Here is a 25,954-nt window from a genome sequence, read left to right as displayed (position 1 = left end):
TTGGGATGTTTTGATATGTTAAAAGTGCTATATAACTGCAAGTTGTTGTTTGAATCTCTCCCTTCTGTTTTACTCACCCCTTCCCTGTGCCCACATTGCTTTTACTGTTTATATATCTGAGATTTGAATGTGGAAATAATGCCTCACCATGAGTTAAGCTATGTAATAGATCTGAGCTGAACGACTACTGAATTGATTTGTACGTTGTGATATCATCAGGTTGAGAGATGATATTGAGGTTAATAATCTGAGTAACTTCTGTGCTTAATCTTTGCCCTCTTGTTTAGGGAGTGTCACTTTCTCCCTCCCCCTCCCAGAGCATTCATTTTTCTTCCATTTCAGGTCTGATTTCTGTGGCCTTTAACCGTGCAGTGGGTCAGGTGGCTGACAAGGAGGAGGACTGTAAATGCCTTTGAGTTATTATCAAAGGTCACAGAAGGAAAAAGAAAGTTATATTAGAGACTGCAGTAGACTAGAAAGGAATATGACCTGATTCTTTTTACATGAGCGAGAGCTGAGTGCAGGTTGTTCCTAAATATTCAGACTGCGTCGTGTTGATTATCATTGTAAGAGGCTTCTGCAATAACTGGTAAGAAACCATTGGTTTGTGTACCTATTTGATATTTTAGTACTTGCTTCAGGTGATTTGACAGGTCATATTTTCACTTTAAAAAAAGGGCAAATGTTGAAATAAAATTAGATAGATCAAATTAAAATTAGGATCTTAAAAGATCAATGTTCCATTCCTGTACACCTGTAACTGAAAAATTGGAACAACTTTCTGATAGAAAGATGGAAACTTAAATCCTAAAATGTGATTAGCCTGACAGAAAATTTTGTTGAATTTTAAGGAACCTTCATCAGCTGAATGGTAGGAACAAGACCGACTACTTAAGGTGAATCCATTATTGATGGCCTAAGGCTGATACGCACCACTGTCACCTCCATATTTTTCAGCATGTGGCTCAGTGGGTAAAACTATCACGCTGAGTTTGAAGGTTATATGTTCAAGCCTCACTCCAGACACTTGAGCACAAAATTCCATGCTGAGTGCAATATTGAGGGAATACTTCACTATCAGATGTTCTGCTTTTTGGATGGATTGTTAAATCAAGGCCTGTGTCCCCTCTCAGTGGAATGTAAAAAATTCTGTGGCACAATTTGAAGAAGAGCAGGGGAGTTATCCCCTGTGTCTTGACCAATGTTGATCATTCAAGCAACATCACTAAAACAGATTATCTGGTTTATAGGAGTTTGCTGTGAACAAATGGTTTCTACATTATAACAGTGACAATGCCACAGAAGTATTTCATTAGCTGTAAAGTGCTTTGGGATGTCTCGGGGTTGTGAAAGGCATTCTATAAATGCAAGCAATGGTGATTTTGTCATCCTTCAATTTTTGAAATCTTTGTAATTTAAATCAGCAAAGGAATGGTTGGAAAAATAAGTGATCCGTATGGTATGAAGCAAATGAATTAATTAACAGAGCTGAAGTATTGCGAGTTAATAATTATATCAACATACCTCGTACTGGGAATCAGTAAATCGTCCAAACCAGTAATGCAAGACTATCGGGGCTCACTGAACATGTATTTTACAGAAAGGAACACGCAAAAACAAATGTATTCATTATTTGATGATGAGAAACCCTTTTTACATTTAAATTTCCAAAGTTCAGATGCTCTATGTTTCGGAAAATTTTAATTTTCTCACTAATTGTAAAATTATTCTCTCTCGTCACTTGCATCTGAGGCAAGTACACTTCTCTTTTTTTAATTTATTTTTTCATGGGACATGAGTGTTGCTTTTAAAAGTACTTTGGGATGCTCAGAGGTCATGAAAGGTGCTATATCAATGCAAGTTCTTTCTTTGGTTTACCACATTTGCACTCTCCCTGCTATACACATCTTTTGCCACATATGACATGTGCTGTACCACACTTAAACTCACAGGCTTATAGGGGATTATTTTGATGAAACAGTGAAAAAAGGGCACTATGTTAATAAGACTAATTTGTTTAAAGGCTGTGGTTTTAGCATGCAATTCTGATCCTAATTGATTACCATAACTTGAACTCCCCTGGAGGCACCTGCAGGTTGGCATCAAGCACTGATTAGAAGCAATTTTCATGGAGCACTATATATAATCTCCATTGTTATGACCCACCCCCAGGTGAGGTGCCCCAAAGTTGTTGATCGAGGTGAGACCCCTCAATTTGTCACCATCTGGCTAGGACACTTCCAAATTATTATGCCCCAGGTGAGGTGGGATGAACTGGCTCCATGTCTTAATTCAGCACCCCCCACTTCTGTTGGTCACAACAAGATTTAACCTAAAAAGGATCCCTTTTGCGGATACGTTTTTCCCAGACCTAATCTTTCTGGTTTTGAAGGAGCCAATTTGATCAGACTTTCTTGGGATAAAGATAAGAGTAAGTTTATTAACAATTAAAGACAAGAAAGGATAAAACACATGCATATACGGTCATACAGGTTAAAAGTAAGAATTTAGCTTGAAGTAAGTGAATATATATATTTTAAAAAAGGTATACAGAACAGCCTTTGACTTATGGGGAGTAGGTGATTGAAGGTTGCAGCCATTGTGATTCGAGATTCCAGTAGAGTTGGCGCCAGTAGATGAATTGGTTTCAAGGTTCCAGTAGTGTTAAATTTGGTAGAGAGGGAGAGAGATCAGGATACCTGAAAACTGGCGATTTGCAGGGGTACTGTGTGTGGCTGTTACTTCTGAGTCAAACTTCCAGCACTTGGTCTCCCCCAGAACACCCACCAACAGACAGACACTGACACAGCTTTTCAGCTCACTTTTAACCCCTTCTTTGTATATTCCAAGTGGGAAGCAAATTCACAAATCTGTCTGGGCATTCCCTACAGGATTTCTTGATGAGGTGATACTCATCACCCATTATGTCCCATTGTCTCTAACGGGGGAGCAATTTGTTTCTGGATACCTTTAGAAGTACCTTGTTTGGTAACAGGGTGGGGTTCCATTACCTCTTAGGGAGTCACCCTGCAGCATTCCAACCATTGGCTTGTGTGCATTTTTTAAAAACTCAGGTTCTATTTTTAAAGTCCAATATTTCCAGACACAATTCGATGTTTTTCCTTCATTATCATGACACCATGCATCTACTTCCACTGAAGGTGTGGAGTGTGCTGGCTCACACACAGTGATACAATTCAAGATCATATAGACTCGGGGAGAGGGCACACAGTTTCTCAGATGAGGGTCTGGAAATCCTGGTGAAGAAGGTCCAGAGGAGAAGGTTCTTCCTGTCCTTCTCTGCTGGTGCTGCTTCACCTGGCCTCATGTCCTCTTTTCACTCCTCCTGCAGACAATCTCCTGGTGACTCTTATAAAGTGTCCAATTAAGGATCAGCAATAAATGCTCTGGCCTTGCCAGGAACATCCACATCCTGTGAGTGATTTTAAAAAAAAAGCCTTGCAGCTCAAGATTCCACATTGGCCACCTCAAGACCCCACATCTTAGCCAGGTCAGAGGTTCTTTAGTGCCCAAAGTATCTGGGGGAAATTCCCAAACAGACCTTACTTTATATATAACAAGTGCCCTACTATATTTTTTCTCATACTGGTACACACACCTTAAAGCTAGCAAAGAAACACGTATAGACACATGTACACAAATTTTACTTGATCTTCAATTATCAGTTCTTTTAAGAAGGGAGAACAGAAAAAAAATTAAAATATCTCTGGGAATGAAGAGAAATAGGTTTTGTTTTAGACATCGATGACTGAGTTGTTTATATCTGTAATAGAAACCAGCACAGATTCATCTGTCAGAAATCTCAAGCTAACACTCCCTTTTATGAGTTACAGTAAAGCAGAACTTTAGACTTTTCCAGTAGTCACTATCAACTGGGTTATTACAAGGCCCAGTCCTGACTAGCTTTATGATCAGTTCTTCGACTAGATTACAGACCACTTTAGTGACTAGGTTAGAACGAGGCCAGTTTATTGACCAGTTAGAAACCAGTTTATTGACTAGGTTAGAAAGTAATGCATTGACTAGATTGGAGACCAGTTCACTGACATGTATTGAACAAGCTGATGCTGATATACATCTGTGTGTTGCAAATTCAATTTATAGAGAAAGCTGTCATTTTATAGTGGTAATAATTTTCCAGTGGTAAACCTGGAATGTCCTCTCTTAATTCCTCAGCCTTGCTATCTCTCTTGCACCCACCATTCCAATTTATCTCTTTGACTCAGCCTGTATCCATGCTGTGGTACCATATTGCGGCTTTGTTTGCTGCAGATTTCTAACAGGTGTGTTGGAAATAATGAAGGATTTGATGAAGTAAATCAGCAAAAACTTTTTTCATTGTTTTTTCAGTCACTAATTCGAGAACATTAATTTAGGATTAACATTAAGCACAAATAGAGAGATTAGGCAAAGTTGTTTTTTACAGAGCATGGAAGGACCTACAGGGAACACTGGTGGAAACAGAATGCACAACAGCTTAATAAGTGGAAAGGGATAAAATATTTGGAAAGAATAAAACTTAAGTATGTCAGAAAAGGACAGGGGAGTCTTTCAGAGAAGGCACAGAGTAGGACCAAATGGGGGGAAAGCTGGAGACAGAGGGGAGGGATCTTTTAGAGAGAGAGAAAAGTGATCAGCTGAATTGAGAAAGGAAATCCACAGGCATGAGGGGCTAATCAGCCAACTCCAGTTCATATTTTCCTGAAGGGAGAGATATTTCAGAGGGCACAGGGTGGGTGGGTTGAATGGGGAAAGGTTAAGGGAACAGGATGGAGGAGAGAGACCTTTCTGAGAGAGAACACAAGGCAATTTGCCAAATGGCAGACTGCTGTAAAATTCTAGGATTCTGCATAATTATTTGCAGTAGAAATTGGACTACTTGCCTCCTTAAGCAAAAAGCAAGCATTCACATTACCTGTACTAGGATCTGACACTGATGATAGAGATACAGTGCTGATGGGGACGCAGTGGTATCTGACACCATGTCTCATAGGGATACAGTGCTGGGATTCAGTCCTTGTGGAGACAAGGTATTCACACTGAGCATATCCTTTTGTTGTGTTGTGTGGCACTACCAACAGGCTAATTAGGAAAAGTCCAGAACAGATCTAGCAGCTCAAAGCTCAGCATTCAAGTGGTGCTGTGGGCCATCAGCAGCAGGAACATTGTATTCAACCACAATCTGTAACCTCATGGCCAGGCATATCCCTCACTCTAGCATTATCATCAAGTCAAAGAATCAATCCTGATTCAATGAAGAGTGCAGGAGGGCACGCCAGGAGCAGCACCAGGTATTCCTAAATATGAGGTAGTAACCTGGTGAAGATACAACACAGGACTACATGCATGCCAAACAGCAGAAGATAGAGTTAAACGATTCTACAACCATTGGATCAAATCAATGTGGCAGTCTTGCCACATCTAGTTTTGAATGGTGGTGGACAATTAAACAAATAACTAAAAGAAGAGGATATATAAACATCACCATCCTCAAGGGATGGCGGAGCACAGCATGCTGGTGCAAAAGACAAGTCTGTAGCAATCTTTGGCCCTAAGTGGATGATCCATTTCAGCTGCTTCCTCAGCTCTCCAAAATCACGGATGTCAGTGTCCAGCCAATTCAGTTCACTCCATGGCTGAAGGCCATTCTACTGAAGACTTGTGCTCCAAAACTAAGAGCACCTCTAGCCAAGCTATTCCATGACAACTACAACACTGTCATCTACCCAATGATGTGGAAAATTGCCCTGTATGTCCTGTCCACAAAAAGCAGGACAAATCTAATCCAGATAATTACTGTCCTATCAAACTACTCTCAATCATCAATAAACTGATGGAATGTCTCATGAGCTGTGCTATCAAGCGGTACTTACACAGCAATAAACTGCTCACCACTTGGCTCCACATCTCATTACACTCTTGGTCCAAAGATGGGCAAAAGAGCTGAATTCCAGAAGTGAGGTGAGAGTGACTGCCCTTGACATCAAGGCAGCATTTGACCAAGTACAGATTCAAAGAGCCCTAGCAAAATATAAGTAAATGGGAATCTGGGAGAAAACTGTCCACTATTGGAATCACAATTAACACAAAGGAAGGTGGTTGCCATTGTTGAAGGCCATTCATCTCAGCCTCAAGATGTGGCTGCAGGAGTTCCTCAGGGTAGTGTCCTTGGCCCAACTATCTTCAATTGCTTCATCAATGACCATCCTTCCATCATAAAGTCAGAAGTGGGGATGTTCATTGATGATTGCACAGTGTCCAATACTATTCATAACAACTTAGATAATGAAACTATCCATATCCATTTGTGACAAGACCGGAGAACATTCAGGCTTGGGCTGATAAGTGGAAAGTATCATTCGTGCCACACAAGAGCCAGGTAATGACCATGTCCAACACGAGAGAATCCAGCCATCTCCCCTTGACATTCATTGGCATTACCATTGCTGAATCTCCACCATCAACTTCCTGGGGGTCGCCATTGACTGGAAACTTAACTGGACTTGCCATATAAATAGATCGAAGCAGGCCTGAGGCTGGGAATTCTGCATCAAGTAACTCACCTCCTGAGTTCCCAAAACCTGCCCACAGACACAAGTCAGGAGTATGATGGAATGCTCTTCACTTGCCTGGCTGAGTGCAGCTCCAACAACATGCAAGAAGCTCAACAGCAGCTAGGACGAAGCAGCCTGCTTGATTGGTACCCCACCCACCACCTTAAGCATTCACTACCTCCACCACCGATGCACAGTGGCTGCAGTGCATACTATATACAAGATGCATTGTAGCAATTCACCAAGCCTCTTTCGACAGCACCTTCCAAACCCATGGTCTCTGCTACTTAGAAAAACGAGGGCAGGAGATACATGGGAACACCACCACCTGCAAGTTCCCCCCCAAGTCACACATAACCCTAACTGAACTATATCTCTGTCCTCCATTGCTGCTGGGTCAAAACCCTGGAACTTACTCCCTAACAACACTTTTGTTGTATTATACTACGTGGACTGTAGCACTTCAAGAAAATGGCTCAACACCACCTTCTCAGGGGGCATTAGGGATGGGCAAATAAATGCTGGCCTTACCAGCAATACTTGCATGAAAGAATCAAAAAAGCTTCTGGTGTCTGACACTAACAGAGCCACAGTGCTGGATACTCCTGGGGCAGGATATTGAGGTCGGCGAGCGGGAGCCCGCTTGCCGACGCGTAAAATGATGCAGGATGTCATCAGGTGTTCCGCCCAATGTCACCCCGCGTCATTTCAATTTTCAGGTCAGCGGGGCGCAGCTGAATCAGCTGTGCGCCCTTCAACCTGTCAACGGCCAATTGAGGTCATTTAGAAAGTAATTGAGATAGTTAATGGACCTGCCTGTCCAACCTTAAGGTTGGCAGGCAGGCTGGAAGCCCTGGCAGGCTTCAGAAAAAGCATGAAACCTCATCCAAGTGTGAGATAAGGTTTCATGTAGGTTTTTTAAAAAAGTTAATAGAAGTTTGAATGAAAGTGATGGGCATGTCCCAACTCATGTGACCGTGCCACATGAGGGGACATGTCAGGGAAATTTTAATTTTGTGTATTGACCATCTTTGAATTTGGTGCCGATCTCCCTGAGGCAGCACTTAGCCTCAGGGAGATTGGTGCGCTCTTTTGCACACATGCGCAAAAGAGCGCACTCCCAGCTGAGGGAATCTCCCCACCCCCCCCCCCCCCACCCACCCGCATAGGGAGCGCATAGTGCTTCCTGGCGGAAGTCATGATGGGCGGGCCTTAATTGGCCAGCCCATGTAAAATGGTGGCGCGCCCCCAATTGGGGACACTGATCGGAGATGCTCCTGCACTTCCCACCTGAGGGGGGGGGAAATTCTTCCCCTGATGTTTCACACTGTCTGACATGGACATAGTGCTGGATACTCCTGGTGTTTGACACTGCCTGACAGGGACACAGTGCTGGATACTCCTCGTGTTTGACACTGTCTGACAGGGACACAGTGCTGGATACTCCTGGTGTTTGACACTGCCTGACAGGGACACAGTGCTGGATACTCCTGGTGCTTGGCACTGCCTGACACGGACATAGTGCTGAGTATTCCTGGTGTTTGACACTGTCTGACAGGGACCCTGTGCTGGGACACAGTCCTTTGTGAGTTTTGTCTTTTTATTTTGCCCAGGTGTGTTTGGTTAGTCTCCATGTTCCTCAACTAAAGAGAATCAGCCAGGGCTTTAAGCCATGAGATCTGGCATGCAATCCTTATCAAAAGTGTTTGTGTGAATGACCGGCCAGGACTGAATCAGATTCTGGTTTGCTGACCTTATGGTTCAATTACCAACAACATTCAGCTGTCTGTGTTCACAGATTAACACTGAAGATGCCTGCTGTACCTAGTATTGGGAAACTCCTTTAGGCAAAGAGGGGGAAGGTAAAGTAACTTGGAGGAGTAACTTTTTACACAGCAAGTTGTTGTGATCTGGAATGCACTGCCTAGATGTGTGTTGGAAGTATATTTGATATTAGATTTTATTAGGGGCAATTACTTGAGCACGATAAATTTGCATTTCTATGCCAAAAAGAGCAGGGTCTGGGATGTATTTGGTATCTCCTTCAGACGTGATTGGCCAAGTGGCTTCCTTCTGTGGTTTTGAGGTTCTATGAATTTAACTATATGAACTTTAAGCCTTGGTGGTGTTGAAAAAGTCAGAGTGTCATAATCGTGTATTAGTCAGTGAACTCCTCCCTGTCCCAAAATGGCTGTATTTATGTCTTGTGAAACCCTTACACATTACTGATAAATTAAAATAAGCAATAACTTGAATAAAACACGAACAAAAGCAATTACTCTTCTTGTTACTGGTTCCTCCTCCTCCTCCTCCGCTCACTGGAAAGTTAACAGACAATAGTATAGAGTAACACAATGAATGTTGTGTATTCAAAGACTAATAACTTCTGGAGCTTTCACATTGGCAGGCAAAGTGCTGTGTTGCTGGGATGATGAGATCCTGAATTCTGTCTGCATTGACCAGTGCAATGTAACTGCCCCTTCATTGTGTCGTGTCTCCAACCAGCAGGTCAGGATGAATGAGGAGTTTGAGAAAGGCCGCATCAAGGAGCTCCAGCAGCAACGGATGTTTGTGCAGAAAAAAACCTTCACTAATTGGATAAACCAAATCTTTGCAGCAAACAAGGTGAGAAGCAAGTATTGGGGACATAAAATCTGGTGTTTTAAATTGCGAAAGGCAGGTAAATGTGGTATTCAGAGGGATATGGAGGCCCATATACACAAATCACAGAAAGTTAATATCCAGGTACAGCAAGAAATTAGGAAAAAATGCTAATTTTGTCTCTTTTGCCCAGGGATTCGACTTTAAGAGTAAAGAAGCCTTGCTACAATTGTGAAGGTCTTGGTGAGACCACACCTGGAGTTCTCTGTATAGGTTTGGATTTGATAAGAAAAGGAGCAGGACCAGCCCATTCCACCCTTTGAGCCTGCTATACCATTCAATAAGATCATGACTTATATCCTACCTCAGTTACATCTTGCCCCATTATCCCCATATCCATATCTAATGAATGATATGCTTCGCCTTAGAGGGAGTGCAACAAAAGTTCACTAGATTATTTCATGGGATGAGGAGAATTTGAGTAGAATGGGCATATATTAAATGAAATTTGGAAGAATGAGAGGTGATCTCTTGAAACTCAAAAAGTTCTTAAAGGATTTGACCAGTAGATGTTATTTCCCCTGGCTGCAGAGTCCAGAACGAGGAAGGGTCTTTGTTTCAGGATAAGAGATCGATCATTTAGGACTGAGATGGGAAGATGAGGACTACTTCATTAGAAGCTTGTAAATATTTGGAATTCTATATCCCAGAGAGCTGTGGATGCTCAGCCACTTAAGTATATTCAAGACCAAGATATTTGGTTTCTCAGGGAATTAAAGGATATGGGAATAGAGCAAGACGGTGTAACTGAGGTAGAAGATCAGCCATGATCTTAATGCGTGGAAGAGCAGGCTCAGAGGGCCAATTGAACTACTCTAGCTCCTGTTTTTTTATGTTCATGTTCAAATCCTGGGGGAGCAGAAAGTCGAGTGGTGGTTATTGGGGGTGGGGAGGGTGTGGATTTGATACAGCAAGTCTGAGGTTGTGTGGGGGATGGTGGTGGGGTGGGTGAGGGTGGCAGGGGGCAGTGTTTGATACAGCTAGTCCAGGGAGAGTGCCGGGTAGGGGGGAATGTGTGTGGGGTTTGATGCAGCAAGTTGGGACACTATGACGAGAAGGCCAAAAATTGATTTCATGCCATCATGAAACGAGTTTGTGATCATCTGCTCCACTTGTCTAAGGCAGGCCGCATTTCCCGCCATCGTATGGCGGGAACCTAATTTCAATACTTTAGCATCTTATTATAAGCTCTACTCACTGGAATCATCCCCCCATGCTGGATCATCTGGGCACGAGTTTCACAACTGTACCTGGCAAGCTGCACTTCACCCAGGACTTCGAGGTTTGTTTGCCCACCTTGCAGTCATCAGCACCAAGCTTTGCAGGCAGCACCACATCACTATTAGAGGAGCTTGCGGGCAGGTCTCTACCTACCAGACCAGCTGTAGGGCAGGGGTGTCTTTTCAATGGCTGCAGGACAAGGGCTTACTTGGGGAAGTGGGAGAAGTGGCCTCAGGCAAGGGAAGAGGCTGCAGGGCGAGGGCTGTCCTGAGGAGTGGGGGAGGGGGGGGTGGTATTCCAGGGTGTATGTGGGGACACATTTGATCTCTGCAAGTAGCCTCATGATAGTGAAGGCTGAGGAGGCAGTATCCAGAGGAGATGAGGCCAGATGGAGAGGTGAGGATGTATGTGAGAGAGTGAGTGGTGATGTCCCTTAAGCTGGCAGTGAGATGCCAGCAAACGTGTAATGCCCTTGTGAGTGTGTGAGTTTAGAGGGATAAGATGGTTGCCTTACCCTGGCGGCATGGATGAGGCCATTCATCCGTTTTCTGCACTGGATGGCCAGGTGCTAGTGTGCAGCATTGGCACTGACCACCTCTGCTCCCACCTCCCAAGCCGGAGTGGTGAGGCTGATGGGCATCCTGTGGCCAGAGCAAGGGTAGAGGACATTGCGGAGGGTCTTCACTGTATCCATAAGGTGTCCCAGGGTTGTATCACTGAATTGGAGGGCTGCACTCTTCTTGGATTCTGCAGCCATATCTTCACTGGAGCAGTCCTGGGCTGCAAGCCCTGAGAAGTGCGCGCGGGGCTGCAGTTTAAGTATGGTGCCCTGCGTGAGGAAACAGCAAGGTAACAGCATGGCAGGTAAGTTGGATGCTGCCTGCCAGCGAGCTGGCCTGTTTCCTGTGGCTACACAATTAATGAGGTGGGAATGGAACAATATACTGCAAAAACCCACCACTGCGGCTGGCGGGTAAAACGACTTTTTTCCCATGCTCTACCGCACTTTGTGCAAATCTGGGATGATTCCGCCCATTGTATATAACCAAGTGCATTGTTTAAATTAATACAAAAGTTTGAATGTGTAATTATTTGCACTCTGGAGACAAATCATTGAAACATACTATATCTCTCATTTACTAACCAGGGGAGAGATGTAGTTTTGTCGTGTTTTGAAATTGCAATGTACAAACAGTATTGTGCACTTTAAGCTGCCATACAGAATTGTACCAGGTGAGAGTGTCTGCAAACAGAAGCAGAAAGTATGGAGAAACTGTTTTAATAAAGGAGACATGTTTGCTCGTGCAATTTTAACTCTGGTCTGTCTCTGGCTATATCAAGTCCCAAGAACCTCACAGACCACAATGCTTAAAGTGCCTCACTCTAACAGGAAAAGCTTGTGTTTTTCCAGCTTAGGAACATAAAGCGGTTTGAATCCAACATGGATCCACACGGAAGAAGCAGGAGAGAGTCATAGAGGTCTACAGTGCAGAAAAAGGCCCTTCGGCCCTTTGAGTCTGTGCCAGTCAGATAAGGACCTAACTATTCTAATCCCATTTTCCAGCACTAGGCCCATAGCCTTATATACCATGGCATCGCAAGTGCACGTCCAAATACTTCTTAAATGTTATGAGGGTTTCTGCTTCTATCACCCGTTCAGGCAGTGAGTTCCAGATTCCCACCAGCCTCTGGGTGAAAAATTTCTCCCTCACATCCCATCTAAACTTCCTGCCCCTTACCTTAAATCTATGCCCTCTGGTTATTGATCCCTCCACCAAGGGGAAAAGTTCCTTCCTGTCTATCTTATCTATGCCCCTCATAAGTTTATATACCTCAATTATGTCCCCCCTCAATCTCGTCTGCTGCAGGGAAAATAACCCCAGTCTATCCAATCTCTCCTCATAGCTAAAACTCTCCAGCCCAGGCAGTATCCTGGTAAATCTCCTCTGCACTCTCTTCAGAGCAATCACATCCTTCCTATAATGCAGATTCCAGAACTGCATGCAATACTCCAACTGTGGCCTAACCAGCATTTTATACAGTTTCAGCATAACCTCCCTCCTCTAATAGTCTATGAATCAGCTAATAAAGGCAAGCATCCCATCTGCCTTCTTAACCACCTTATCTACCTGTCCAACTACCATAAGGGACCGATGGACATGCACACCAAGGTCCCTCTGATCCTCGGTACCTCCCAGGGTCCTACCATTCATCGTGTATTCCCGTGCCTTGTTTGTCCTGCCCAAGTGCATCACCTCACACTTATCTGGGTTAAATTCCATTTGCTACTGATCAGCCCATCTGGCCAGCCCAGAAGTGTAAGGAGTTAAAGCCATAAAAAAGGCCCTTTGCAAATTGATTTTATAATTAGAGATGCAGATTACAAGAGTAAAGAAATGATGCTAAATGTATGCAAAGCATTAGTTAAGCCTCAGTTGGAGTGCCATAAGAAATTTTGAGAAAGCCACAGAGAGTGTACAGTGTAGATTCACCAGGATGATTCCAGGGACAGGAAACTATTGTTCTGAGGAGAGACTTAAGATACTGAGACTATTCTATTGGGACAGAGAAAGTGAAGGTGTGATTCCATAGATGTTTTTAAAATTAAGAAGGGATTTTACAGTGAATAGGGAAGGACTGTTTCCTCTGGTTGGGGAGTTAGTGAAAGAGATCACCAATTTAAAATTGTCATGAAGAGAGTGAGGAGTAAGTTTAGGAGGAATTTCTTTGTGTAGAGGATTGTTAGAGAACAGCATGTTTGTGGTTGAGGCAGAGACCATTGCAGCATCTAAGGGAAAATTGGATAAATAGTTGAAACTGAGGAATATATGGACCACAGAACTCCTCTATTTAAGTGCCAACACAGACACAATAAACTGATTACTTCTGTGATGTAAATGTCTATGGTTCTAAGGGTTAGGCAGCCCAAATTTAGGGCAGCTATTCTTTCTGTTCAAGGAGTTTTGGAGCACAGGCATGTGAGCTAGTTCACTCCAAAATGTTGCTTTAGCATTTAAAAATCCATTATTGCAATTTCCCAATCAGCTTGAAACATTTCCTGACACCGCCCTCCCCACCTCCCCAAACATCAACTCCAGTGACTGGACCTATGGAGTGTGTGGATCAGAGGACAGTTTCAGTCTCAGTGATTGGGCAGGCCTATGTATGTTTGGGGCAGAGGGCAACAGTCCCAGTGACTAAGAATATCTGAGAATTTGTGCAATGACATGGATCTGTAGATTTAGTAGTGCTCCAGCTTCATAAATGTGGCATGAAGCATGATAAGCATCCATTTTATATCCATATAAAGATGTGGTTGATAAAACAATATCATTTACAACATTCCAGAAAGGAATGTAGTTTCAGAATGATACAGGAGAATACCTGGTGAGTCAGCTGCTGAGGGCAATTTGAGTGCTGTAATTCTGAAAGAGACATTGCTGAATTACCAGTGTGATAACAAGATAGTGATTGTTAATATTTAAAGACATTATTTTAATAAATGTCAGATTTGGAACACCTGCGCTTGTGTAAAGTGAAATGACCATCCAGAGCCCTTATTTTTCTTCATAGCTTTAGTCATGTCTCAGTGTCTCAGCATCAGAAGGCCGTGAGTTCAAGCCCCACACCAAAGACTTAATCATATAATTAGACAGGTGCTCCAATGCAGTACTGAGAGAGTGCTGTACTATCAAAAAGCTATTTTTCGGATGATAATTTAAACTGAGGGTCCATTTGCCTGCTCAAGTGAATGTAAAAGATCCCGTGGCACTATCCAAGAAGAGCAGGGGAGTTCTCGGTGCCCGGGCCAATATTTATCCATCAACTAACATCATTAAAATAGATTATCTGCTGAATTATTTCATTGCTGTTTGTGGGATCTTACTGTGTACAGATTGGCTGCTTTATTTCACCATGTTACAATAGTGACAACCCATTAAGATTATTCATTAATTGTGAAGCGTGAATGGCACTATTAAATGCGAATTTGTTTAAGTTCAATCATCAACATCAGGCCCTTGCCCTCTATTGGTAGATGTTGGAAATGAAAAGATCATGTGTTGGAGACTTCTTGTGACACCTTGATCCAAGATGGCTGCACTTCACTGGGTTCCTGTGACGCACAGTGCTCTTCCTCTTGTTGTGACTTTCTATGCTCCTCCACTGAGTCACTCATGGTTCTTCTTGGGCTTGCATAAACTTCAGAAACTCTATTCCCTAGCCACTGACTCCATTCCTCTCCCTGGCAACTGATTGAGGCTGAACCAGACTGTTTGCAAGCTTCGTTTCAGATCTGACTCCAAAATGAGATTCCAATCACACGTCTGTGCCATTACTGAGGCTGCCTATTTGCACCTCAGTAACATCACCTGACTCTGCCCTGCCTCAGCTCATCTGTTGCTGAAACTATTATTCATGTCTCTGTTAACCTATACTTGGCAATTCAGACACATTCCTGTCCGGCCTCCCATATTCAACCTCTGTAAACTTGAGGTCATCTAAAACTCTGCTCCTGTGTCCTGACTCACACCAAGCCCTGATCACCCCTTGGTTCCCAATCAAACAACACCTCTAATTTAAAATTTCATCCTTGTTTTCAAATTCTCCCATGGCCTCGCCCATCCTTATCTCTGTAATCTGTTCCAGCATCACAAGCCTCCAAGATATCTGAGTTCCTCCAATTCTGGCCTTTTGTGTATCCCTGATTTTAATTACGCTATCATTGGTAGCTGTACCTTGAGCTGCCAAGGCCCTAAACACTGTAAGTTCCTTGCTAAACTTCTTTGCCTTTCAATCCTCTCTTTCCTCCTTGAAAACATTCCTTAAAATTTGTCTCTTTGCCCTAATATCTCCTTATGTAGCTCAATGTCCAATTTTGTTTAATAACACTTCTGTGAGGCACCTTGGGACATTTTGCTATGTTAAAGGTGCTATAAAAATGTTGTTTCTGTCATTGCAATACTGTGACTTGCCTGACCTGTTTTAGTATTCTTCTTCCTTAACCATTTCAAAGATCAGGGTACTGCACTGAATCCTTAAAATTGCTTGACATAAGAAGAGGTGGTGGTGGCGGAGAGGAATGGCAAAGGATTTGGGTAATAGTGCCAGGAATCACTGTCTAGCCTTGAAATTTTTGAGATATTTTCCTTATTCCTGGGATGTGAGCATCGCTGGCAAGCCCAGCATTTTATTGCCCTTGAAAACGACGTGATGAGCCACCTTCTTGAACTATGTGCACGCCAAGTCAGTGGGAGCAGAAGCAGACGTGGATGTGGAGTCTGCTTCTGCCCGCAGTTGTGTTGCAAACGCGATTTCATGCTGGATGGCCAAGTAAGGTCCGCTGAGCTTGAAACATGTCTTCTCAATGGTCAGGAAGGCTGGGCGGGGGCGGGAGGTTGTTGGGTACCAGATCCAATGGCGACCCGGCAGACACTTTAAAACCTCCGGAGGCAACTCCCTGAAGGCTGCCAGGGGAGAATCTTTGGAGTCTGTCCAGGAAACCATTTCATTCAAACAATGGTCTCACTGGAGGTTGGAGACGTCAAGCAGGAGGGCTTAGCCAGGTGGGCACTTGGCCTCCCGTTTCTCGGGCAAGTGCCTCGTGTTCCTTCTGGAGGATGACGGTGTCAGACAGGACACTCCAGTACCTAGGGATGACAGGAGGAGGCCACCGCACCTGACCAAAAAAGCAAGGGTGAGTACGAGTTGGCATGGATCAGTGTGGAGAAGTGTTAGGGGCTGGCCACCTCCCACCCCCCCCCAAAATGGAGCTCAGGGGTGTTAGAGTCTGAGTGCCGACTGTCACTGACACTGGTGCCAGCCAAGGGGGTGAGCCCTGGCTGCTAGGCATGAGTGCCTTGTGGGTCGAGAGCCATTGAAAGATGGTGGCATCATGATGCAGATCTCCATTGTCTCACCAGGGCATCTGGCATGCACAGTGACAGTGTGATAGTGTGATGACTTAAACTAATGACATGTCAGTGTTCTCCCCTAGAATCGCTAGCTTGCCCACGAATACATGACCCCGAGGAGCCACCCTTGATGCCAGAGGACCACTGGATTTTAGAATCACCTGCGTCACAGCCCTTCTCTGAACCAAGCATCAGCGCAGATACCAGCATCTTGGTGGGCATTAGATCATCGGCTAGAATTTCAGTGCATAGCAGTGAGGGCACTTCACACTTGCTTGAGGAGCAGGTGGAGACAGAGAGTGCCCAGTGCACCAGCAATCGGAGGACTGCTGGAGATCAGGACAGTGCTGATACAAAGGCAGATGTTGAGCCTCTGGAGTTGTCCATTAGGATGCAGGTGCTGGACTTCCAACGGGATGTGTGGGAGGATCTGGCAGGACCCCATGAGGGTATGCAGGCCACGGTCTCTGTTGTGGAGGATTCCATTCACAGCCATATCTCCTTTCTCAATGACTGTCTCCGTCTCCGACTTACCCCACGTAGATTTCAACTGAAATTCCATCCCTCATGTTTCGAACCCACCCAGGATTACAGGTATCTCCGGGACATAAAACGTTTCTCGGACTGCTGTTCCCGTCACATCCTGAGATCCACACTCAGTGCCATGCGCCGCCATATGAACACACTCGACCTCTCCCTCCAGCAGCACCGCCGCACCCTTTTTCAAAGCTGCGCGTGTCCCCAGTTTCATTTTATTCTTCGTCTCATCCGACGCCTCAACAAGAAACTTTTCCTCTTTCTCTCAAGTGCTAAGGAATGCAAGCTCCAACAACTCATCGACACCAACATTCATTTAGGACCCTCCACCCCTGCCTGTCCCTCCGTCCCCACCCCATCTTCCAATCCCAGCCGCAGCCATGTATTCACTATACCCCCTGACATTCCCCTCTCTGATGCTGAACGTTCAGTGCTCAGCAAAGGACTTAGTTTCATACCCCTATGCCCTCACCTCAATGAATTTTGGGCTCGGCACGATGCTGAACTCTTCTTCCGCCGTCTCCATCTCCGGGCTCACTTCTTTGGGCAGGAGTCCTCTCCCTGTTCAACGGATCCTTTCACCCACCTCCAATATTCTCCCTCCACCTGGACCCCTCCCTCTGGATTCTTACCTTCTCTTGATCTTTTCATTGAGAACTGTCGGTGCGACATTAGTCGTCTCAATTTCTCTGCTCCTCTCACCCATTCTAATCTCTCTCTCTCTGAACTTACTGCACTCTTTTTTCTAAAAAAACTCAGTTCTGTTGAAGGGTCATGAGGACTCGAAATGTCAACTCTTTTCTTCTTCGCCGATGCTGCCAGACCTGCTGAGTTTTTCCAGGTAATTCTGTTTTTGTCTGCCATTACATCTTCGCCACGCCCCTCACCCGGCTCCTCTTCTGAATCACCACCGGATTCGTCACCTGTGGCCTTTGGAGCTGCCTCAAGATCCTTCTCCTCCAGTGGGTCCCCCCTTGTCAGAGCCAGATTGTGGAGAGCACAGTATTCAACCACTATCAGTGACATCTGCTCTTGAGGGTATTGTAGTTCTCCCACTGAACGGTCCAGGCATCGGAAGCGCATATTCAGAAGATCTATGGTCCTCCCTAGTCCAACCTGTGGAGGCATGACTCGTATTACAATGCTGCTCTGCCTCTGTTCTTGGGTGGTGGAGAGGCGTCATAAGCCACATTTTCAATGGATAGCCCTTGTCACCCAGCAGCCATCCATCCCGTCGAGCTGGAACAGTGAACAGCCTTGGCACCTGTGAGTGTCTGAGGACGTAAGCATCATGGGACCTGCCAGGGTACCTTGGCACAGACTTACAGAATCTGCGCCTTGTGGTCACACGCTATCTGGATGTTCATCGAGTGGAAGCCCTTCCTGTTGACAAAGGCATCCAACTGACCCACTGGCGTCTTGATTGCTATATGTGTGCAGTCAATTGCACCCTGGATGCTGGAGAACCCAGCAATCGCTGCAAACCTTCTGGCTTGCTCAGTCTGGCTGGCCTCATCTGTATGGAAAAAGAATAACTGTCATTACGCGACTGAACAGAGCATCAATCATCAGCTTGGTGCAACTGTGGACAGCTGATTGGGACACTCCACATAGATCCCCCACTGACCCTGGAAAGAGCTGGAGGCATAGAAGTTGAGAACTGCTGTGACCTTCAGAGCCACTGGCATGGGGTGTCCACCCACACAGCTGGATGTGATCACAGGCCGAATCATCTGACAAATGGAGGTCACAGTCTCCCTGGAGAGACAGAGCCTCTTTCAGCATTGCACTTCAGACATATTGAGGTACCTGCCTGTAAACCCTGGCAGCAGGGTAGTAGCATCTTCTGCAGTCCCTTCCGCCTTGTTCCTGCACCTCTCCTCCCACAGGTCACTTCCCTGGAAGCTTCACAGGGACACTTGGCCTCCTCTCCCCTCTGCCCCTCTCTTCCTCCTCAGAGGAGGTACCACCAGCAGAGAGCACAATCCCCATTACCGGGGTAACAGACAGCTGTCGGGCGAGTGGGGTTGGGGCCCGCAGCAACCAGCCGCAAACTATTTCCTAAACTCCTCACTACTCACAATGGCAATGCTGCAGGCCCTTTTTATCCTGCCCCTTGGATGAGGTTTCATTAAAAGTGGGCTGCCTGCCTGCCCGTTTATCATGCTCATCGCACGGCAATTGCATGGGCAATGTAAAATCAGGATCGGTTGCCTTTTTAATGGTTGTTTAATTGTTAATTAATTGTTGGTGGGCATGGCTCACATGCACCCGCCAACCTGAAGATTGCTTGCGTGTGGGATGGCATCAGGACGCAAGCCCAGCATCTTCTTGCGCTAGTTCACGTCTGTTCGGGTCGGGCATATGCCCGCCCGCGAGATGTAAAATTCTGGCCAATGTCATTGTGTAGGTCAGCTCAGAGAGTCTGCTCTTTCTGATGGGATGAGCATCTATTTGGTAATGCCCATTGCACGATGATCTGGGCTTACTAAATGAGTCATACTGCACACAGCATCGGGCCTACATCAAAACATAAAAAATAGGAGCAGGGGTAGGCCAAATGGGTACTCGAGCCTGCTCCAGCATTCAATCATATCATCACTGATCTTCTGCCTAAGCTCCATTTTTCTGCCCAATGCCCATATCCCTTCATCCTCTTAGTGACCAGAAATCTATTCATATCAGTCGTGAATATATTCATTGACTGAGCATCCACAGCTCCCAGCAATAGAGAATTTGAAAGACTCACAAACTTCTGATTAAAGAAATTTCTCCTCATACCAATCCTAAACAGGCAACCCCTCATTCTGAGGTTATAACTTTTATTTCTAGGCTCACTAAACAATGGAAATAACTTCTCATTGTCTACCCTGTCAAGCCCTCAATGAGATCACCTTTCATTCTTTTAAACTCCAGGTAATATAGGCCTAGTCTACTCAACTTCTCCCCATCGGATAACCCTGTTATCCCAAGAATCACTCAGGAGAATCTCTGTTGCACTACCTCTAAGGCAAATAAATCCTTCTTAGGTAAAGTGACCAAAACTGCACACCATACTCCAAGTCTAGTCTCACCAAAGCCCCTATATAACTGCAGCAAGACTTCCTTACTCTTATACCCCAACACCCTTGCAATAAGCCTAACATACTTTGCCTTCATCATTGCTTATTGTACCTGCATGCTAACATTCTGTGATTCATGTGCAAGGACATACAAATCCCTTTGAATACCAACATCTCCCAGTCTCCAGTCTCTCACCTTTTAAAAAATACTCTGCTTTTCCATTCTTCCTAAGTAGATAATATCATATTTCCCCACATTATACTTCATCTGCCACTCTACTGCCCACTTATTTAACTGTCTACGTCCCTTTACAGACACTCTGCATCCTCCTTACAGCTTACTTTCCAACCTAGCTTTGTATCATCAGCTAACCTGGATACTTATGAGGAACACTCTATCTCTGATCTAAACATTGACAGATTGTCAATAGCTGAGATCCAATCATTGATCCTTGAGGCATCCCACTAGGTACTGCATGCCAACGCGAAAATGACCTGTTTATTCCATGTCTCAGTTTTTCACCTTTCTGGCCTGAACTTCACTGTTGGTTGGCATGAGACAGGCTTACCCACAGAGCTGCTTCCACACACTGAAAGTAGATAGCTAATGAGGAAGCTCTGGAAGCCAAGTAAGAGACATCGTGCTCAATTATCCAGGGCAACGGCCAATGCTAAGCTCTGCTGCTCCACCTGTTGTTACTTCAGTTCCATAGCTTACTATCTGTGTCCATACTGTGGTCAGAAGGTTGATGATGATCTTGCAAATCATATGGTGAGTTGTACTGCGCAATGTGCCATTTGTAGAGAGGATCTGATGCCTGCTGTCTGCCTAACATGGACGCAAGCCACAATTGATATTTGTCTGATTATCAACTCGTTAAGGCCTATTTTTAAGAAGGGGATATATTAGTTCGTTACTTTGAGGTTGAAGTGCTCCCCAGTTGATATCCTTAATGATGCAAGCTCATAATCAAGTTAATGCCCATGGTGGACTTGGTAATGAGGTCTGAACCAGACAAGTCTACAGTACTCCAGGGTACTGTTAATAATTAATCTTCTAGCCCAGCCCACTAATGGAAACTGCAGGGCTTAGACCTATTGTTGAAGATTGTCAGTTCCCCAACTCGACTACGAGGCAATCACCTGGTGGGTAGCATGTTCCTCACAAGTTGTGGGAAACTCAGCAGTGTTCTGTACCAGTAAGTTCACAGAATGATACAGCCAAGAAGGAAACCATTCAGTTGTATGTCTTTCACTGGTTAAAATTTAGTAATATCCCCTTGCATGCTTTCCAAGCCTACACTGTGCCAAGCTCCACATGAACTCTCTGAACATGCTGAAGTGTGATTTGCCCCGAAGGCGATAAAGTTTGCCTGTGTAGGTAGAGTCTATAACAAGATTGGAACATAGGAACAGGGGTATGCCATTCAGCCACATGTTCAGCCATTCAGTGAGGTCATGGCTGATCTGTATCCTAACTCCTTGGTTCCCTATCCCTTAATACTTTTGGCTAACAATAATTAATTGATCTCAGATTTTAACATTATTATTGAGCTAGCAACTACTGCTTTTTGGTGAAAGAAAATTTTACGCTATGTCGACTGTACTTGGGCTCTGAGACGACATTAAATGAATGGGTTGAGTTCATGGTAGGATAGATTATACATGAACTTGGATTGAGTGAGATTAAGGGTTTGAGTTTTCTCCTGTTTTAGATATTTGACATTGTTCTGTCCTGCATTTGGTAGGTGAATATTTTCATTACTGATCTATTCACTGAACTGAAAGATGGGGTTGCCCTAATTTCACTGCTGGAATCCATCTCTGGAGAAAAGTTGAACAGACCGAGCAGAGGAAGAATGAGAGTCCATTACCTGGAGAACAATAGCAGGGCCATTGCTTTCCTGAAAACCAAGGTAATGATACTTTGTAAATACTCTGTACAGCACTTCTTGTGAATTGGGAGGAGCAGGATTGCTTCCCCTCAAGCACACCATCTGCCATGATAAGCTGACACCTTAACCCCTTCAAACAAGCCATCCCAAATCTTATGATTTATGATCTTCGTCAATGCCCAGCAATTTTTGCTGATACCCTGTTTCAACGTGCGATCTATGCTGATGTTTTCTTCATCCCGCGATCCTTGCTGACCACCATACAACCTGTGATCTTTGTTGCCCCCCCTCAACTTCAACCCATGATCTTTGCTGATCCCCCTTTAATGCACAACCTCCCTTATGCTCTGCTACCTTAGCTGCCCCCATCTTTCAACCCGAGATCTCCCAATTGCTGGGAACCATTTCCAACTGTGGCTTTCTACTTTAGGCTGTCCAACCTGACAATAGGGTGTGTACAATACCCCTGAGACCTGGTGTGTGCATGATCCCCCTGAGATGCAGCATTTGCATGATGTCCCTGAGATGTGGCTTTTAAATTTCACAGAATCATACAGTACAGGAGAGGCCCTACGGCCCATCGGGTCTGCACCAACACGTGAGAAACACCTGACCTACCTACCTAATCCCATTTACCAGCACTTGGCCCATAGCCTTTATTGTTATGACATGCCAAGTGCTCATCCAGATACTTTTTAAAGGATGTGAGGCAACCTGCCTCCACCACCCTCCCAGGCAGTGCATTCCAGACCGTCACCACCCTCTAGGTAAAAAAGTTTTTCCTCACGTCCCCCCCTAAATCTCCTGCCCCTCACCTTGAAATTATATCCCCTTGTCACTGACCCTTCAACTAAGGGGAAAACTGTTCCCTATCCACTCTGTCCATGCCCCTCATAATCTTGTACATCTCGATCAGGTCGCTCCTCAGTCGTCTCTGCTCCAACGAAAACAGCCCAAGTCTATCCAACCTCTCTTCATAACTTAAATGTTTCATTCCAGGCAACATCCTGGTGAATCTCCTCTGCACCCCCTCCAGTGCAATCATATCCTTCCTATAATGTGGCAACCAGAACTGCACACAGTACTTCAGCTGCGGCCTCCCAAGGTTCTATTCAACTCCAACATGACTTCCCTACTTTTGTAATCTATGTCTCGATTGATAAAGGCAAGTGTCCCATTTGCCTTTTTCACCACCCCACCAACATGCCCCTCTGCCTTCAGAAATCTATCGTCACACACGCCAAGGTCCCTTTGTTCCTCAGAACTTCCTAGTGTCATGCCATTCATTGAATACTTCATTGTCAATTTGCCTATTTCTTTTTGTTCACAGATAAATTTGGATCTGATTGGTCCTGAAAACATTGTGGATGGTGACTGCACCCTAATCCTGGGTCTGATCTGGATGATTATCCTACGCTTTCAGCTTGCCTCCATCACACTCGAAGAGGTAAGCCTGATCTGTCCTAATTGGACTGCTAGGAGTGTCCTGCCCTCCCTGTTTGCTATGCACAAAACTGACCAATCTGGTGATGTCAAATGTCAGCACATGTTTGAATTCACAGTTTGTCACCTCTCCATCTATGACGATGTGTCAGGGCAGGACAATTGCCCACACCTGATTTTGTAATGGACCAACACTACCAGTTGATTGGTGCAAATTGTACAGTGCCAACCTTGGCTGCATAGGGAGCATTCTTGTCTCTGAGCCAAATGATTGTGGATTCAAGTCCCATTTGAGCGACTTGAGCACATAATCAAGGCTGACACTTCAGTGCAGTATTGAGGAAGTGCTGAAATATCAGATGGGCCACCTTTCAGATGAGACATTAAACTGAGGCCCTGTCTGCCCTTTCAGGGGAATGTAAAAAATCCCATGATGTTATTTGAAGAAAAGCAGAGGTGTTTTTCCATGTGTCCTGGCAATATTTATTCTTGAACCAACATCAAATGAAACTGATTATCTGGTCATTATCACATTGGTCTTCATGGGATCTTGCTGTGTGCAAATTAGCTGCTGTATTTGCTGCATTACAACAGTGACTACATTTCAAAAGTATTTCACTGGCTGTAAAGTATTTGGGACAACCAGAGGTTGTAAATGGAAATGAAATGGAAATCAGTTACAGTAGTGTTGCTAAAAGCCTAGACAAGTAGGAACTTATACATATACTGTAGATATTCAGTTATATCAATAAGGCTCACCATCGGAATATTTCTGGGGCACTCTGATATCGCTAATAGGTACCAGTTGAGAGCACAGGCTCTGTCTCCAGGTCCTGTTGCTAACATTACTTGGCTGTAGTCATATTTAAAAGAGAACGCCTCATCACATGTGATTAATTGCATTGAAATTTGGTAAATTGTTATATAAGAGCTAACTTTTATACAGAGCAAGATGCCAGAAACTGGAGTCAGCTGAAAGACTGGTAAGTGAATCTATTTTTGGTGATGTATGTTGGGAGAGGAATGTAGGCCAGGATTCCTTGCTCCTCTTCAAATGTTACCATAGCATATTTGATATCCTGCATACAAATAAACATCTCAGTGAAGAATGGTACTTCTGACAATGCTGCACCCACTCTGTATTGCACTGGCCTGTCAGTCTAGATTGCGTGCCCAAGTCCTGAGCTGATGCTTTAATTGGGTCAGAGGCGAGAGTGACTAATTGAGCAAGACTGCCAGCTGAAGCTTGTGGAAGACAACTATTAAATAATATTCATTTTTTGAAATCTTGAGACAGTGTTGTACATTGGTGGGTGATGAAAGAGGCTCAAAATCTAGCATTTTGGATACAACTGGTGAGGAGGCAGCACTTGGGTTAGTTGGAAATCTGCTGTTGATTGAACATTCTCAACCCTCACCTTCAAATTTTTGTGACAGAAGATCAGTGGCGCAAAGACCAGGGTTTTGGTGGGAGATCGGGGCAATCCCTGTGGGAATTCAGAGTGGTTCTGCCCTCTATACAAAACACAGGAAAAATGTCAGAATCAGAAGGGATTAATTTCCAGGAACAAACAGGCTGGGGGCTCCTTTCTCTAGAAAAGAGAAAACTAAGGGGTGACTTGATAAGAGATCTTTAAAATTAGCAAAGCATCTGATAGTTTAGACGTGGAGAAGATGTTGCCACTGTTATGACCAGTCCCCAGATGAGGTCCCCCAAACTGTTAACTTCCCGAATGGGACCCCAGTTTAGTTGAGCTGATTCCCCTTCTTTATTCAATCCCCTCAGTTGGGCACAAGGTTAGCTGAAAAAAGGATCCCTTCCCTCGTGGATACCTTTTTCCAGTCCAAATGAATTTATGCTTTAGAAGGAGTCAATTTAACCAGGCTTTCTTGAGCCAGAGAAAGAGTAAGTTTATTAGTTACCAAAAACTTGAAAAAAAATGCAGCACACATTCACACTAATCAGAAATGAGAAGTTGAGTCCAAAATAAAAGTTAAAAAAGATATACGAATCAGCCTTTGGCTTGTTTGTGAGAAGTAGATGGCGAATCGTTACGGCTGTTAAGTTGGGTGATTCCGGCAGAGCCGACTTTGAAAGTCGAGCAGTTGGTTTGGAGACACTGGTTCTGCAGGTTAGCTGAAGGAACTGTCCTATTTCCTTTTTGACGGTGGCTATGCTGACTTGCCTCCAGCAATAGAGAGGAGAGAGGTTTTTACCTGCAAGCTGCAGGGATGCCTAGTTGATGTCCTTCTGCTGTGACCCTCACAGCACACACTAGCACACCAGAACTTGAACACCCAGATCAGGTCAGCAGCTAGCTTTTTAATCCATTTCTTTGCATATTCCTGAAAGGGAAAAAATTAAACATGTCTTTTGCCCAAAGTCCGTTTTCTTTCAGCTCAGATCATATCCACATTCTGAGATATAACTCAACAGGAGATGGCTTCTGTTAAGATGTGGTAATCAGTCACCATTGTCTCTGCAACCACAGGAGCTTAAAGTTCGGTCTTTTGTATTGCACCTCTGCCTTTCAGGTGTCTCTGTCTGAAGTAGGCCTTCACACGTTTTTAGGTGCATCTTTCCATGTTCTCTCTGGACTAGTTGGTCAAGTATAATCCACATAGGAATTTTCCAGAAAGTGTTTACT

At 44.5% G+C, this 25,954-nt stretch overlaps 1 protein-coding gene across 1 annotated transcript in view; it reads left to right on the top strand.

Annotated features, from left to right (window-relative positions):
* Positions 1-9,089: 9,089 nt before the first annotated feature.
* Positions 9,090-25,954, top strand: part of sptbn5 (spectrin, beta, non-erythrocytic 5) — a 283,694-nt gene continuing 266,829 nt past the window's right edge. The window contains exons 1-3 of the mRNA XM_041214166.1: positions 9,090-9,200; positions 21,717-21,884; positions 23,194-23,310. Of these exons, the coding sequence (XP_041070100.1) occupies positions 9,090-9,200; positions 21,717-21,884; positions 23,194-23,310 (396 nt within the window). The remainder of the gene's footprint in view (positions 9,201-21,716; positions 21,885-23,193; positions 23,311-25,954) is intronic.

Source organism: Carcharodon carcharias, chromosome 20, assembly GCF_017639515.1.
Source record: "Carcharodon carcharias isolate sCarCar2 chromosome 20, sCarCar2.pri, whole genome shotgun sequence".
Taxonomy (NCBI): domain Eukaryota; kingdom Metazoa; phylum Chordata; class Chondrichthyes; order Lamniformes; family Lamnidae; genus Carcharodon; species Carcharodon carcharias.
Note: the sequence above shows the minus strand (reverse complement) of the source record. Positions and strands in the feature narration are given on the sequence as shown.